Below are 17,633 nucleotides of genomic sequence, written 5' to 3'. Positions count from 1 at the left end.
GATCCCTGTAATCCCAGCTACTTGGGAGGCAAAATTAGAAGAGGGTTAGAGTCTGAGGCCAGCCTCCATGACAGGTCTTGAGGATGCAGTAACAGGAGGTTGTGGGTATTGGTGTAACCTGAGGAACAAGGTACAATGGGGAGTCTCTGTGGAGCATCACTATGGAATGGGACATGAGAGACTCAGCAGCCAGTGACATGGCATGCAGCACAGGCGGGGGCCCGAGGGGAGAAGAGAGGTGTATTCCAGGAAGGCCAGCAAGGAGTGGTGTCTAGGCAGCATGGCAGAGTTGAAGAGAGCTGTGGGGTGGGGAACGGGGCGGGGCAGGGGGGACAGTGAGATGAAGCTAGGGTGCTGGCAGGCTCCAGGATGCAGAACATTCATTTTGGGAGTTGAGACAGACTGGAGCAGGAAGCTCATGGAACTCACCAGACTCCAAGTTTGTTTCACGGGGGCTCTGGTTTGAACCTCTCTTCCACTTTGTTTCCTTAGGTAGAGCAGAGGGACATCTTTCTGGCCGTGGGTGCCTGTACACCTCCACCCAGGAGGGCTGGGACACTCACTAGGTGCTGAAGCAGAAGAGCCGGGGGTTCCGCCAGGTGGGCTGGACGTAAAGGCCGTTGAATCGCTCAACAAAGCATTTACTGAATGTCCACTCTGGTCAGGTACTGCTAAGGCTCTAGGAGTACAAAAATAAGCCACACACGGGCTGGGAAGGTGGCTCAGTGGCAGAGTGTTTGCCTTGCATGCATGAGGCCCTGGGTTCGATTCCTTAGCACCACATAAGCAGAAAAAGCCAGAAGTGGTTCTGTGACTCAAGTGGTAGAGCGCTAGCCTTGAGCTGAAGAGCTGAGGGCCAGTGCCCAGGCTCAGAGTTCAGGCCTCATGACTGACAAAAAAAACAAAACCAAAACCAAAAAACAAACCACACATGCACATCATAAATCATCTCAGGCCTAGATCTAGTACCCAGGCAGATTTTTCATCTTGCTGTTGTTTAAATATAACACAAATATAGAGAACAGTACAAAACAAATGCACAGCTAGATGCTGGTGGCGCACACCTATCACCCTTGCTACTCAGGAGGCAGAGATCTGAGGAGCACACTTAGAAGCCAGCCCCAGCAGCAAGTACTGTGAGACCCTTATCTCCAATTAACCACCAAAAAGCTACAAGTGGATCTGTGGTTCAAGTGGTAGAGCAATAGTCTTGAGCTAAAAAGCTCAGGGTTGCCAGGTGCTAGTGGCACACGGCTGTAATCTTAGCTACTCTGGAGACTGAGACCTGAAAATCACAGTTCAAAGCTCACACACTACCACTTGAGCCAAAGAGCCACTTCTGGCTTTTTCTGTTTATGTGGTACTGAGGAATCAAATCCAGGGCCTCATGCATTTGAGGCAAGCACTGTACCACTAAGCCACATTCCCAGCCCTCACTTAATTGTAAATGACCTTCCTTACATTGTAAAGGAGAACCTTGCCTGCCACTCCAGATGTCCTTCAAGGGCTGCCAATGACGTGCATTAATTCCTAAGAATTCCACTATATTGATGATTATGGTAATTACTTCTCAACTATTTATGTGACATTTAGAAACCGTCTTACCCCACTTTCTCTGTTTGCATCCTGTTCTTGGGAATTCAAGTAGCGCTGCACAGTGCAGAGCCATGCTGACTTCCCTGTTATAGCATAGCTGAATAAACTTCTCGGGTCTGTGTTTCAAGCAAATCAATGATTGGATCTGGTTGATTAATCAGATTCAAGTTGGTGTACTGTACAATCGCATTTCAATGACTGCTTCACAGCTTTTGGTTGTTCAAGAGACACATAAATTCTGTTTTTGTGTTGCCAGTAACTGATGATGATAGGTACTTAGATGTTTAACTCATTAGAGGCTGGAAGAGAGTGATGCTCCCATTCTATCATTCTCCATCTATTTCTTCAATAAAGGGAAAAATATTTGCCAGAGTTATCTGGTGGCCTCTATTTATATAGGAAAGGCAAGATGAATGTTGAAAGGTTTCCCCTCACTTACTACTTTACAAACAGAAAGTTGTTTTCCTAACACCCTCCAAAAGTACTAAGCCACACACTACAGACAGATAAGGGATCTCTTGTCAATCATCGAATAACCCAGGAGTTAATATTGACACAGGGCTTTGGCTAAATCTTTTCTATGTGACCATTCCAATCTCCCTTTCCCCAGCACTGAAAGTCCCAAGGACTCTTCATGAGTTTCATCCCACATTGAAGCCCACAGATGTGCCACCACTGGCACAATTAGTAAAACTACCTCTGCTTTGTATTACTATTATTATTATTATTTTGTCAGCTGTGGGGCCTGAACTCTGGGCCTGGGCGCTGTCCCTCAGCTCTTCAGCTCAAGGCTAACGCTCTACCATTTGAGCTACAGCGCCTCTTCCGGCTTTTTCTGCTTATGTGGTGCTGAGGAATCGAACCCAGGACCTCATGAATGCAAGGCAAGTACTCCGCCACTGAGCCATCTTCCCAGCCCTATAAACCATCTTTTTTTTTTTTTTTTTTTTTGTCGGTCAGGGGGCTTGAACTCTGGGCCTGGGCGCTGTCCCTCAGCTCTTCAGCTCAAGGCGAGCACTCTACCACTTGAGCTACAGCGCCACTTCCGGTTTTCTAGTGGTTTATTGGAGATAGGAGTCTCACGATCTTTCCTGCCCGGGCTGGCTTTGAACCGCGATTCTCAGATCTCAGCCTCCTGAGTAGCTAGGATTACAGGCATGAGCCACTGGTGCCCGGCCCTATAAACCATCTTATGCTATATTGTCTTATGTTCCTCAATTTATTTTTTTGGTCAGTCATGGGGCTTGAACTCTGGGCTTGGGCACTGTCCTTGTGTTCTTCAGCTCAAGGTAAGGCTCTACCGCTTGAGCCACAGTACCACTTCTGGTTTTCTAGTGGTTTGTCTCATGGACTTTCCTGCCTGGACTGGCTTTGAACCTCCATCCTCAGATCTCAGCCTCCTGAGTACCTAGGATTACAGGCGTGAGCCACCAGTGCCTGGCTCAATGTGTTTTACCTTAAGAAACTAGATATAATTATACTACTTGCCTCGATGTCTCTTAAGACTGCTTACCTGAAGCTAAACCAAATAGAGTCTTAAATGATCTTTTTTTTTTTTTTTTTTTTGCTGGTCATGGAGCTTGAACTCTGGGCCTGGGCACTGTTCTGAGCTCTTCAGCTCAAGGCTAGCATTTTACCACTTGAGCCATAGCACCCACTTCCAGCTTTTTCTGTGTATGTGGTACTGAGGAATCGAACCCAGGGCCTCATGCATGCAAGGCAAGCACTCTACCACTGAGCCACTTTCCCAGCCCCGTCTTAAATGATCTTAAAAACAAAATTCTCAAGCCAGACATTGGTGGCTCATGCCTGTAATCTTAGCTACTCAGGTGGATGAGATCTGAGGATCATGATTTGAAGCCAGTTTGGGCAGTAAAATCCATGAGATTTTTTTTTTTTTTGGTCGGTCGTGGGGCTTGAACTCTGGGCCTGGGCGCTGTCTCTGCACTCTTCAGTTCAAGGGGAGCTCTCTACCTCTTGAGCCACAGTGCCACTTCCGGTTTTCTGGTGGTTTATTGGAGATAAGAGTCTCATGGACTTTTCCTGCCCAGACTGGCTTTGAACTGTGATCCTCAGATCTCAGCCTCCTGAGTAGCTAGGGTTACAGACATGAGCCACTGACACCCAGCTTCCATGAGACTCTTATCTCCAATAAACTACTCAGAAAAAGCCAAAAGTAACGTTGTAACTCAAGTGGTAGAGTGCTAGCTTTGAGCACAAAGAAGCTCAGGGACAGTGCCCAGGCCCTGAGTTCAAGCCCCAGGGCCAGCAAAAAAATTTAAAAATAAAATTCCCCAAACTTTTCTTTCCCTCCCTCCCTCCCTCCCTCATTCCCTTTCTCCACTTCTTCCACACACTAACCCCTTTCTTCCTTTCTCTCTCTCTCTTTCTTTTTGGGTCTGGTCGTGGGCCTGGACTCTGGGCCTGGGTGCTGTCCCTCAGCTCTTCAGCTCAAGGCTAGTGCTCTACCACTTGAGCTACAGCACTATTTCCAGCTTTTTTTTTTTTCCTGCTTATGTGGTGCTGAGGAATCGAACCCAGGGCCTCAGGCATGCAAGGCAAGTGCTCTACCACTGAGCCACCTTCCCAGCCCTCTTTCTTTCTTTCTTTCTTTCTTTCTTTCTTTCTTTCTTTCTTTCTTTCTTTCTTTCTTTTTCTTTCTTTCTTTCTTCCTCTCTCTCTCTCTCTCTCTCTCTCTCTCTCTCTCTCTCTCTCTCTCTCTCTCTCTCTCTCTCTCTCTCTCTCTCTCTCTCTCTCTCTCTCTCTCTCTCTCTCTCTCTCTCTCTCTCTCTCTTTCTGTTTGTGCTGGTCCTGGGGCTTGAACTCATGAACTTGGGTGCTGTCCCTGAACTTCTTTTGCTCAAGGTTAGCACTTTACCACTTGAGCCACAGCTTCACTTCTGGCTCCCACCTCCCCCCACCCCCAGCCCCAGGTCATTTATTGGAGATGAAAATCTCACTACCTTTCTTGCCTGAATTGGCTTTGAACCACAATCCTTAGCATACATAGTTGCACAATGGAGGGGAGGTAATTGGGACATTTCCATATGTGTCCCAATCAACCTCACCCCCTGAATCATCTCCCTCCCTTTCCCTTCTCCCCTCTTAGGGCAATTTCATCCGGTCTCATTCTATTTTCATCCATGTAAAGGAGTTACTTGGACCCTATTCACCCTCTTTGACCTTCCTGCTCACACTCAGCTTCCTAACAGAGCCTATTTCACTTTCTTGACATTGTATTTTTTAGCATGTATTCATTGTCCCAGGGAGTTTCACCACTATTAATTCAGATGTGCATGCATTTAACTCAGGATAACTCCTTTGCTTTTTCTCTTTCCTCTCCTCTTCCCTATTGGTTGAAATGTATTTCAAAATTACCCTCCATCTATTTTTTTTTTTGTGTGTGTGTGTGTGTGTGTGTGCCAGTCTGGGCTTGAACTCAGGGCCTGGGCACTGTCCTTGAACTTCTTTTGCTGAAGGCTAGCACTTCGGCTTTTCCTGTTTATGTGGTCTTAAACCCAGGGCTTCAGGCATGCTAGGCAAGCACTCTACCACTAAGCCACATTCCCAGCCCTCCATCTATCTTTTTTGTTCAAGGCTGGCACTCAACCACCTGATCCATACCTCTTCTGGTTTTGGGTGGTTAATTGGCTTTGAACTGAGATCCTCAGATCTGAGTAGGAATATAGGTGTGAGCCACTGTTAGCCAGCAACCTCCATCTATCCCCTGTACCTTCCTCTTACCCTCTGTGTCCCATAGAATCATGTTCCATGTTTACGTATGTGTATAGATATAATACTTATGTATATTAAGCATATATGTGTATATGCCTATGAATATGTGTATATTTTACATTTAGTTTTGGCATATTAACCAAACAATTCTACATTTAACTTTCTGACTTTGGCTTATCTTACTCAACATGATGACTCCAGTTCCGTCCATTTTCCTGCAAATGACTTCATTTTTCTTTATGGCTGTGTAACCTTCCATGGTGCGTATATACCATATCATCTTCATCCATTCATCTGCTGTTGGGCACCTTGGTTGATTCATTTGGTTATTGTAAACAGCATGGCAATAAACATGAATATGCAAGTATCCTTCTTGTATATTTACTTACATTCCTTTGGTTGTATGCTCAATAGTGGCATGCAAGATCATAAAATATATTGGGGGATCCTATTCTGATTTTCCATAGTGGTTTTACTAGTTTATATTTCCACCAACAGTATAGTGACTTTTATTCACTGTTAAAGATCTGAAGATGTTTATTTTTCCTGTGTACTTCATTTGTTTTATTGATGGGACAAGTCCTATAAGGGGAGACCAGCTGGTCCCAAGACTCCAATACATTTTTATCTTGATTCACCTGGAAGTCGTGAAGTTCTGGTTTTCTAGCCAGACAAAACTAATTATGAAAGTTATTCTTCAATTCCTTTCTTTTCTTCTTCCTCTTCCTCCTCCTCCTCTTCCTCTTCCTCCTTTTGTTGTTAGTTGTGGGGCTTTAACTCAGGGCCTGGGTGCTGCTATCGCTGAGCTCTTGCCCAAGACTAGCACTTTGAGCCACAGCTCTACTTCCAGTTTTCTGATGGCTAATTGGAGTTAAGAGTCTCATGGATTTTCCTGACTAGGCTGGCTTTGATCAGCGGCGATTCTCAGATCTCAGCCTCCCTATCTGCTGGTCTTGTGGGCTATGGAGATACACTCTATCACCTTGGGTGGGAAGATGATCGCTAGCACATGCGGTATCTATAGCTCATTGGCGGTGGCACCTCTTATCATGATCATCTTCAACAGGCCTTCCAAGAAGCACCAGGACAGAGCCACTGAAGTGGACCAGTGCAGTGAGGAGCCGAAGTATCACAAGCTATCTTACTTTATCACTGGCACACTTATGCAGAGGGCATGTCTCCATTACCAGCCTGTCTTCTGTTGGCACTGTAGTGAGCGGTCCTGACTGCACAGATATGCCGAGCATTGATGACGAAGATGTTTGTAAGTCAGAGAACTGAACATCAAAATGGGCAGGGACATGAGCAGGGACATTTGTGCCTGTGACTGTCCCTGTCCAACATTAGATTAACACAGCTTAACAAAGCTCAATGGGTTCATAAAGATAATTGATTCCAATTCTTAGGGTATACCTTTTGGCCATAAAATTGTCCATTCTTTGCTGAAATGTGAAATCACAAAATCATCTTAATTTTTCTCAGTGATGCCAATTAAATGCCCTGTTCTGAAACTAAAGGTTTTTCCTAAGTGAGAGCTGTGATACGGTTATAAGAAAGAGTATCAAGTAGGCTCATGTACATTCTGTATGCCATTTTTTCACTGAGCTAACTATAAATTACTGAGAAGTAGAACCAAAGGTCCAGCTGACTGAAGATTATAAACATAAGATGCACAAGACAATGTATACAAATCCATGTTTATGTTCTTTACAAGGAAATTAGGACCCTAATAAATCTAGTTCAGTAGAAAAATTTACAAAGAGAGAGAACCTACTTCACATACTGTTGCATATGAAAAGGATAACTGATGACACAAATGAGCGTGCCCAGGAATTGTGAAGTAATCTATAAGGTGTCACATTTATAGTAGCTTGCCCTTAAGTTAAAGATTTAGACTATGCAGGCTGGGAATGTGGCTTAGTGGCAGCATGTTTGCCTACCATACATGAAGCCCTGGGTCTGATTCCTCAGTACCACATACACAGAACAAGCCAGAACTGGCACTGTGGCTCAAGTGGTATAGTGTTAGCTTTGAGCCAAAGATGCTCAGGGACAATGCCCAGGCCCTGAGTTTAAGCTACACCAAAAGCAAAGTACTCAGCAGTGCAGGTACTTCACAAGAATTTCTAATAGGGAGTTGGTATCTTATCTCTGTATTCCCAAGGCACTGAATATGGCCTACCTCGCAGGAGGTATCCCATTAAGTTTATAGAAAAATCCTCCCCAATCTGGCAGAAAACAGAGGTTTATTCATTATCAGAAACTATTGAGTACATGAACTCTGCACTGTTTCAATTCTCATTTTTAGCTTCTAGCATCTGGCTTGATTTTTTTTCCCCCATAGAATTTGGACAAAATACGACAATGAATCCAAAGCTACTTTTTGCTCAAGGCTGGCATTCTGGCGTGAGCCACACCTCCATTTCCAGCTTGCTGCTGGTTAACTGGAGATAAATCTTGGGAATTTTTCTACCCAGACTGGCTTCTGTGGTCATCAGATCTCAGCTTTGAGTTGCTAGGATTACAGGTGTAAACCAATGGCACCGGGCTTACAAAGATACTTTAATAAGATAACCATACACATTTCCTATTCTAGATAGAATTTGGTGTGGCTGCTGGTAGGTTATCTAGGTATTCTTAGGGCATTCTCTCCAAAATGCTGTAGGAATCTACTTCCTACTCATCCCATTGTTATCTTTGAAACCATCACTGTATTGTTGCTTGCCAGAACTGCTATACTTCCCAAACTACTGCCCAGCTTCTAGAATCTTTCTAATAGGAACAATAAAAAAATTACAAAATAACTGCACCAACTAACCATAAATTAGACATCACTTTTCTGAATACTGAGGATTCCAGACTATTTACCACGTGTATTGTTTTCTCTTTTATTTGGGGGGGGGGCAGTCCTGAGGATTGAACTCAGGGCCCTAGGCACTGTCCCTGGGCTGCTTTTGCTTAAGGGTAGCACTCGACCACATGAGCCACAGTGGTCATGTGCACTTCCAGCTTTTTCTGTTTATGTGGTACTGAGGAATTAAACCCAGGGCTCCATGCATGCTAGGTAAGCACTCTACCACTAAGCCACATTCCTAGCTCACAGTGTGTATTCTTTATGACACAGCTCTAATATTAAGGACTAGCAAATGACAGCCTGCAGCCAACAGTCACATGCTGCCTTTTGCATTGCAATGGAAGAGTCAAGTAGTTCTAAAAGAGATCACATGGAATGCCAAGCCTATTTACTACCTGGTTTCTTGAGTTTAACTCCTCTCTCTGACCTGACCCCTAGATCTCTTGGCTTACTGGATCACTCACCCCTTTACTAGCTAAGTTTCAAGTGAGCTCTTCCTGCTTCAGTCTATTCTTGAAGTAACTGCCATACTGTGACTGTTCTACTGAGGTCTCAAGCCTCAAAGCTTCTTCCTGACCAATCACTCTTGCGCGGCCCTTTCACAGTAACACGCCTCCCCCATTCCAGAGCTTGAACCCAGGGAGTACCTGATGGAATAGTGGCATATTTGGGGCACCTCTGGAGCCACTGGGCTGCTGGAAAGTAGGCGACATAAAGACACACATATATACACACACACACATATACACACACACACATATATACACACACATACACACACACATATATACACACACACATATACACACACATACACACACACACACACACACACACACACACATATATTTTTTCTTCTGTGGATGCCTCTTAGCACTACTTGGCCTTCAAAGCATTTGCTTCAGCAGGGGCAGAAACTTCTTGGTTGGCTTTCTAGGCCATTCTTTTAAGAGACCAAATTAACATGCTATTGACTATTGAAATTATGCACAAGCTTAGTTCTCTCCTTGACTAGACCATAAGCTCCATGACTTTTGTCTCCCCTAACACCTTTTAAATCGATGCACAAAATAATGCCTGATGTTTCTTTGCTTTGGAGGTACTGGGGTTTTGAACTCAGGTCCTTGTGCTTGGTAGGACAGGTTCTCTTTGGCTGAGGCGCCTCTTCCGACGACGACTTTTGGGAGAGCAAAAACGACTTGCTATGTCCTGCTGAAGTGCATGCCTTGACTGCCAGCAACCGATTTTGGGCTTGCTGTTGGAGCTGGGGTGACAGGTGTCATTTCTTCTACTAAGAAATGGGTCTTAAGAACTCTTCTGCCCAGGGTGGTCCTGAGCCATGATCCCCTCTATCTCAGCCTTCCAAGTAGCTAAGATTACAGGCAATCTGGTCTGATGTTTTTTGAATGAAAAAGTACAATTACGAGTTGCTGAATGAATGAGGCTAGTCAGGAACATCACTACTGGAGTTCAGGCCAGTTTTCAAAGGTCAAATGATTTCAAATGTTGGACTTGGGTGACTTAATCAAAAGGTGAGGGCGAAGGAGGACTGATCCGTATTGGTGATCTCATTATGTATATTCTCTTGAAGGTAGGTCTACCTTACCATTGGTCAGGTAAGGATAGTATTAGGAAAATCAAACAAGGTTAAGGCCACAAAGTGAACAAAGAAGTTCTCAACTTTATGATTATTATGGTTAAGAATTTTATTATCAAAATTATTACATCTCTTGTGAAAGTTCAAATGTTACAGCAAGGTGTAAACACTCCACTTGAGAAAGAAGTGATACTTCTTTCCTTCCAAGAGTTCCCCTTCCCCCCGCCCCCACCCCCCCCAGAGGTCTGGTCTTGACAGCACCCTGCCCACACAGAGTGGCTGGGGTCTCTGCACGTGCCAGGCAGGGTGAGGGCCGCCTGCCCGCTGGCCTCTCCCCTTGGCCAACAGCCAAGAGGAGAATGCAAACCCCAGCCCAAATGGAGAGACATTTACATACGTTTTATATAATATACAAAGAAACCGGCATCCCAGGCAACATGATTTCCACTCCCAACGCTCTCCCAGACTGATGGGTTTGTGGGGGAAACAAAAAGAAAGGTACTCTGCTGAGGTCTCAGCATAAAATAATAAAAATCTCCCCTCATTTGAGCAAACACCTGATTTCAATTTTGAAAAGTGAAATTTTGTAACAGTCACACACAAAGAGAGAAGGCTGTGCATATGATCTTTGTAGGACAGCATAGAAAAGGGGATGCAAGAGGCGTGGGGCAAAAGGAGAACACAAATGAGAAAGTAGAAGGGAGACTCACAGTATTATCTTGTCCAAAAGAAAAGAAGTAAGGTCCACTGCAGCACCAGGGATTACACCTGTCATATATTCACTACCCTACCATGGTTATAACTGAATACAAAATTAGATAAATAAAAACACGCCGGATATTACAGTAAACAAGGGAAAGAAAGAAGCTGGCAACCATATGGAATTTAAAAAGATTGTGTACCCCACCTGGGCTGGCTCCAGGGCTCCTCCAGGGGTGTACAACAGGCACAATGCACTGATGGGGAGAAGCCAGTCTGTTCTCATCTCTCATCCAGAGCAGTGTTGGGGGTATGGGTGGGGCTGGGTACCTCTCACCGGCCCACTCGCACATAAGCATCCCCCCAAAGAAACGTGGGGCAGGCCCACACACAATCACAGTCCTGTCGGTGCCACTCTATAAACCTATATTCCCACTCTTACCCTGCAGCCACGAGTGCACGCTCCCGATCAGGGAGGCAGTCCTACTCATGAGATCGTCCAGTCCTGATTAGTTGGGAGTAAAAAAATAAAACTTCAAAGTATTCCCAGACCACTCCGACCTCTCTAATTCAATCTTCTCTCCCAAGCTGCTAAGTAGGAACCCAATGAACACAATGGGCCCACCTTGTTTCTCATTTCACTTTTCTCTTCTTACTTCCTGGGTTATTAAGCTCTGAAATGGCTTGAGAAGGACTTGGATGGTAACAGCTGGGCCTCAATCTACTCAGACAATCTGCTCCCAGATAATCAAGAACTGACCATGAGATCTTCCGAGAGCCAAGCACCCCTCTATCAGAGCAAGCTCCAAGCTTTACTTTCCATGCCTCTTCCCTGGTGATTTAATGACAAAGGTAGGGAGTGCTCTTGCCGGACACACCTTGGACTCGCATTTGCTTCTGGAATGGTCGTCTTACGGTGACATTTGTATACCTACCTTTTTTTCTCTCAAGTGCATAAAACCCTAACACTACTCAAATGGCTTGGGGCTTTGAGATTGGCTCTTTTCAATTTTTTTTTCTTTTGAAAGGAAAACTTTTTTTTCTTATTATTTATTTAAAAAGATGTCCTCACTGCACAAGTGACTACGGGCTACAGGCAAGGATGGGAGACAGAGGCTCAACACAACTCATTGCACTTAGAACCGTTACTAACCGGAACACCATTTGCTTGTCAACAATGTACCCTTAACAGCAGGGAGAAACTTCTTTATAGTCTCTGCTTCAGACAAGATTTACATCGTTCCCCAAGGCCAGAGGCCAGCCGCGACCACAAGTCTTGTTTCTTGCAGACCAGACCCAATCCTCTGGCATCTTGCAACCCCCTTCACCAGCAATATGCTCGGCCTAGGTTCCAGAGGCAGCTGGAAGGAAGCAGCTATGGGCTTGTTCAGTTCTGTTTGCCCATATCCAGAAGCCCTAGGAAAGTCCTGTCTGAGTCTTGACTCCTGACCCTTGCAGTGGCTGGAGTCGGTACTGGTGCACACTCCCACTCCCACTCCCACGGTGTGGGTAGTGCTGTGAATTGGAAACCGCAGATACCCTGGAGGCCTGGTAGGCAGCTGACTGCCCAGCGCTGGGCAGACTGATAGTCCGTAAGTCAGATGGCAATGACGACCTAGAGTTCTGAGGAAAGGAGGTGGAACTCAGAGTTCCTGTGCTGGACTGAGAAACTGAGTCTGAGGTTGGTGAGTCTGAGGGGCCCTGTAGGGCAGGGCTAGCAGCACTAGAAGGACAGCTCCTCCTTGGAAGATTGCTGCCAGTGCTGTTTCCAGAATGTGGCTGGCTGCTATAATACCCTGGTGTCCCCGGAAGGGGAGCCATCGAGTCTGTAGACACAGGGTGGGCTGGGCTGGGGTAAGAGGTGGAAGAGAGGGATGATTCTGAAGAGCCTTGTGAGGGGGGATTCCCAGGTCTCAGTGCAGTAGTTCGATAACTGTATCCTGGAGATTGGGTGGGATGTCCTCTAAAGGGGGAGGAACTCTGTTGAAGGAGGCTTTGTGATTCTGTCCGTGGACTATCACACTGCAGGAGCTAGAAAGAGTTGGGAGGAAAGCATAAGGAGATGAATAGGTCTCTTTAACAGCTTGTAAGTCTTTATAATATCCCATTTTCTTTCTTCTGTATTTTCTTTTCTTTTTAAAGGAATACTGGGGCAGTGAAATGGTTATTCGTGATTTACTTTTATTTTTCTTTCTTTCTTTCTTTCTTTCTTTTTTGGGTACGGTCATGGGGCCTGAACTCTGGGCCTGGGCGCTGTCCCTCAGGTCCTCAGCTCAAGGCGAGCACTCTACCACTTGAGCCACAGCGCCACTTCCACTTTTTTTATTTTTTGCTTATGTGGTGCTGAGGAATGGAACCCAGGGCCTCATGCATGCAAGGCAAGCGCTCTACCATTGAGCCACCTTCCCAGCCCCGTGATTTATTTTTCTAGTATGATATATCTTAGAGCAACCAGCTGAAGACTTAATTCCAAGTCTTCTCAAACTATGGGTAATGCCAGCATCTCAAATGCACATGATGAGTAGGATGACCAAACATTAGAACTTAGGATAAATTCCTATGGCTAAAAGCCTCCTCGACTCACCTGGTAGCTGTATCTGGAAGGGCTGTAAACGGTGGCTCCTTTTGAGAGCGCTGAGCTCAATGTTTCTGAGCCTTCTCCATCTGCAGGGTCTAGAAGGTATTATAAAATCAATCTGGTTTCTCAGAACAAGAAACAGCCCTTGTTCATTCCAATGACCAATGCCATCACCAACCCATGCTGCTCTCTGTGACAAACTGAGCGAATGCAGCATGCCACGAGGGTAAAAGGAGTGGTTAAAAATGCACTATGTTTTAAATGCCTGATCTCATTTTCCTTTCCTTCTTTCTCTTCATCCTTCATCGAGGTGGAGCTCCAGGACTTTGGACAGACGAGTGCTATAGAAAGGTATCCCTTGGGAAAAAAGAGCAGACAGAGAGCAAGCATTGCTGTATCTTGTTTTGTGGCCTCACAGAACAACACTGAGCTGGAACCAGCATACAGCAAAGCTCAAGTGCATCCGAAATGGACTCACCTTATCTCAGCATTTGATGCGAGTTATGTAGACCCTAGCTCATGTGACCCAAACCTGCTTGTCAGAAGGCCATGGGCTCACCTGAATCTTTCTCTGTGACGTTACTCTCCCACGTGGGAGAAGGCTCTCCCTTCTGGGCCACTCTCACACTGCTTCGGAGGACCTTAGGGATACTTCCTCCTTCTCGGAGTCGTTCTACTGATGTGGGAACCATCCTGCAAAGGTACCAGGTTACAAGTTGAAACCACAGGACTGACGAGCCAAGAGTCTGAAACAAAGGTGGACTTGACAAAGATTATACAGTATATTCTCTTAAGACACCCTCAAATATTATTTTCTTCAGGACCTTTAGAGCAAGGCATTGTTGCCAAGCCCTGGTGCTCACATTGCAACCTTAGCTATTCAGGAGGCTGAGACTTGAGGATCATGGTTGAAAGGCCGCCCAGACAGAAAAATCTGAGGTTCTTATCCCCAATTAACTGCAAAGAAAACTGGAAGTGTGGTTGTGGCACAGGTGGTAGAATGCTAGCCTTAAGCACAAAAGCTCAGGGACAAGTACCCAAACTTTGATTTCAAGCCCTAAACTGGCACCCACACAAAAAGATGTTAGTTTTGGGCTAGAAATGTAGCTAGCTTAAGTGTGAGGGTGCCTGCCTAGCTCCTCATCCTGAGTAAAAACTCCAGTCCTTCCTTCTTCAAAGTTAATTTTTTTTTGGGGGGTCCGGTTGTGGGGCCTGAACTCTGGGCATGGGCGCTGTCCCTCAGCTCTTCAGCTCAAGGCTAGCGCTCTACCACTTGAGCCACAGCACCACTTCCAGCTTTTTTCTTTTTGCTTATGTGGTGCTGAGGAATCGAACCCAGGGCCGCAGGCATGCAAGGCAAGCGCTCTACCACTGAGCCACCTTCCCAGCCCCAAAGTTAATTTTGTGTGTGTGTGTGTGTGTGTGTGTGTGTGTGTGTGTGCTAGTACTGGGGCTTGATCTCAGGATCACGTGCTATGATTACCTTTTTTGCTCAAGGCTAACTTTACTTTCCATGTTGAAATGCTAAATCTTGTCTGTGAAATAATGTGCCTGATACCTAAGCAGCAGCTTGATAAATGTTTCCTAGATTAGTGAATATAATTTGAGCCAAGTTCATTCTTTCCAAGACTTGGTTTTAGTTCAAGATCACTGTACTTCTGATTCTTTCTGTGTTTTACTCATTTGATATTCAGAACTTGCCACTATTATTTACGGCCTCTCCTAAATCAGAGCAAATCCTTTAATATTGTCTTAACTCTGTTTATGCTTGCTGCATGGAACAGCGAGTTAATGTTGCTAATTCAAATAAAACTTGGTTAGGCTTCTGATGAGGTAGTTTTAGGCAGGCACTCTACCACTGAGCCATGCCTCTAGCCCAGAGAGGCATGTTCACTGTCCACCAAATGTAATAGCCCTTGAGCAGCTACAACTATGTTGTCTGAACTGCAAGCTTGCTGGTAATCCTCTGCTTCTATAAGGTTGGAGGATGTGGCTGATGCTATTAAATCAGTTGAGGACAGCCTACACTGGTGCCTAGCTCTCTCAGGCTAGTTCTAATACATCACAGATGAAGTGGTGCACCATCTTAGGTATGTATTTCCTTCTTGAACTTAATATATAAACGTACCATCTACTGCTGATATTCTCTTGAGGTCTGCAGTGAGATGAAGAAGTGCCCCTGGAATCTGATGGGCTTACTGCCTCCGAATGTGACATAGAGGAATGAGATGGGGAGAACTTTCTGTGAGGGGAGGATGGGACTCGAGTTGAAGATCCCTGAACACCATGGGCACCAGTGTCAGAAACAGAGTTACTGCTGCCCTGCCCAGCTCCTGCAGACTTGCTTTTGCTCTGTGCTGAGTCGCTGCCCCCACCAGAATTCTCCTTGGCTTCTTGTTTCCGTTTTCGGTACTCCAGCAGGGATACCTAGAAAGGAAAAGAAACAGTACTCCAGTTGGATAGCATCAGAGGGTCCCTAGTAATGGGGAAAGAAGAGAAGCTCTTTTTTAGGAAGCCCTTTGTTTGGACTCAAAATCAAGGTTTTCTTCTCTGCCTCCCAGATGCTGGGATTAAAGGTATAGACCATCATGTAGACCCTCCCGGGTTCTTCTTCCTATTTGGGAATCCCTACAGATATGTTTCAAACAACCACCACCACTGCAACAACCCTCCCCAACATACCTTCACCCCACAGTTTGGGACTTTGTGATTTCTAGGACAGGCAAACTTAGAACCCTGTCAGTTAGCAAGCTCTCTATGGCCTGACTCTGCCCATCTCAAAATGTACTTTCTTCCTGTATCTCCCTCTCTTTTTGCCTGGCACAATAATTATATCCAACTGTTCATACCACACTGCATCATTACTCAAGTGTCCTAGATTTATTCTCTATTATAACATACTCATCCTCATTTGCTGGCTGCTAGACTTCTCCTGGTCAGGATCCTCTGCTAAGAGGTTCTTAGCACGTGTAAACTACTCCTCCAGAGCATCCATTATCACTATAATTAATGACTTACTTCCCTATATTACAGGATTGTGGGGACACAATGCTTCCTTCTTGTCCCCCAATTTTTTTGGGATGCTAGTCCTGAGCCTTTAACTCAAGGCCTGAGGCTGTCCCTGAGCTTTTGTGCTGAAGACTAGTGCTCTACCACTTGAGCCACAGCTCTGCTTCTGGCTTTTTGGTGGCTAATGGGAGATAATTTGGTGGCTAATTGGAGAACTTCATGGACTTTCCTGCCTGGGCTGGTTTCAAACCATGTTCCTCAGATCTCAACCTCCTGAGAAACTAAGTTAGGATTACAGGCCTGAGTCATCAGTGCCCTGCTGCCCCCAATTTTTTTTTTTTTTTTTGGGTTGGTTGTGGTACTTGAACTCTGGGCCTGGATGCTGCCCCTAAGCTCTTTTGCTAAGTCTAGCGCTCTACCACTTGGAGCCACAGCTCTACTTATAGTTTTTTGAGTAGTTAATTGAAGTTGAGTCCCATGGGGACTTTTCTGCTTAGGTTGGCTTCAAACCATGATCCTCAGATGCATGAGCCACTGGTGCCCACCTCTGCCCCACCTTTTTTTTTTTAGTCAGTTGTGGGCCTTGAACTCTGGGCTTGGGCACTGTCCCTGCGCTCTTCAGCTCAAGGTGAGTGGTCTATCACTTGAGCCACAGCTCTACTTCCAGTTTTCTAGTGGTTCACTGGAGATAAGAGTACCACATACTTTCCTGCCCGGCCTGTCTGCCCCATTTTTTTTTTTTTTTTGTCCGGTCGTGGGGCCTGAACTCTGGGCCTGGGCGCTGTCCCTCAGCTCTTCAGCTCAAGGCTAACGCTCTACCACTATGAGCCACAGTGCCACTTCCGGCTTTTTTCTTTTTGCTTATGTGGTGCTGAGGAATCGAACCCAGGGCCTCGAGCATGCAAGGCAAGCGCTCTACCACTGAGCCACCTTCCCAGCCCCCTCTGCCCCATTTTTTAAAAGATACAGTTGAACTACATGGCTCAGGCTTGTCTTGTAATCTTCCTGCCTCAACACCTGAATGCTGGAATTACAGGTGTTCATTTTCTTTCTTTCTTTCTTTCTTTCTTTTGGTCCAGTTGTGGGGCCTGAACTCTGGGCCTGGGCACTGTCCCTCAGCTCTTCAGCTCAAGGCTAGCACTCTGTCACTTGAGCCACAGCGCCACTTCCGGCTTTTTTTTTTCCTGCTTATGTGGTGCTGGGAAATTGAACCCAGGGCCTCAGGCATGCAAGGCAAGCGCTCTACCACTGAGCCACGTTCCCAGCCCTCATTTTCTTTCTTTTTGCAATGCTAGGACTTGAACCGAATGCTTTAAGCAGGCTATATAAGAGGTCTAACACCAAGACACATCTTTGCTCTGATGGTTATTTTTTTAAAATAATGTATTTATCGAGATTAAGTGATTACATAAATTTCACAGTATTGTAGGATAGTGATACTTAAAGTCACAAACACATTTTAACCTTCACAAGGCAAATTGTCATTATCATGGCCTATGACTGTGAATTCTTTTTTTTTTTTTTTTTGGTCGGTCGTGGGGCTTGAACTCTGGGCCTGGGCGCTG

The 17,633-nt window shown here is 45.5% G+C and overlaps 1 protein-coding gene across 16 annotated transcripts in view; it reads right to left on the bottom strand.

Annotated features, from left to right (window-relative positions):
- Nucleotides 1-9,886: 9,886 nt before the first annotated feature.
- LOC138824779 (histone-lysine N-methyltransferase SETD5) overlaps nucleotides 9,887-17,633 on the bottom strand; it is an 85,112-nt gene continuing 77,365 nt past the window's right edge. For all 16 annotated transcript variants that reach the window (XM_070019022.1, XM_070019029.1, XM_070019031.1 and 13 more), the window contains 4 exons: nucleotides 15,188-15,486; nucleotides 13,619-13,752; nucleotides 13,066-13,154; nucleotides 9,887-12,512 (listed from right to left, as the gene is read on the bottom strand). In XM_070019022.1, coding sequence (XP_069875123.1) covers nucleotides 11,898-12,512; nucleotides 13,066-13,154; nucleotides 13,619-13,752; nucleotides 15,188-15,486 — 1,137 coding nt within the window. In that variant the 3' untranslated portion in view covers nucleotides 9,887-11,897. The remainder of the gene's footprint in view (nucleotides 12,513-13,065; nucleotides 13,155-13,618; nucleotides 13,753-15,187; nucleotides 15,487-17,633) is intronic.

The sequence above is a fragment of the Dipodomys merriami genome, unplaced genomic scaffold, assembly GCF_024711535.1.
Source record: "Dipodomys merriami isolate MVZ:Mamm:240054 unplaced genomic scaffold, mDipMer1.0.p SCAF_13, whole genome shotgun sequence".
In the NCBI taxonomy this organism is placed as follows: domain Eukaryota; kingdom Metazoa; phylum Chordata; class Mammalia; order Rodentia; family Heteromyidae; genus Dipodomys; species Dipodomys merriami.
The sequence above is the reverse complement of the archived record's forward strand: the minus strand, read 5'-3'. Positions and strand labels throughout refer to the sequence as shown.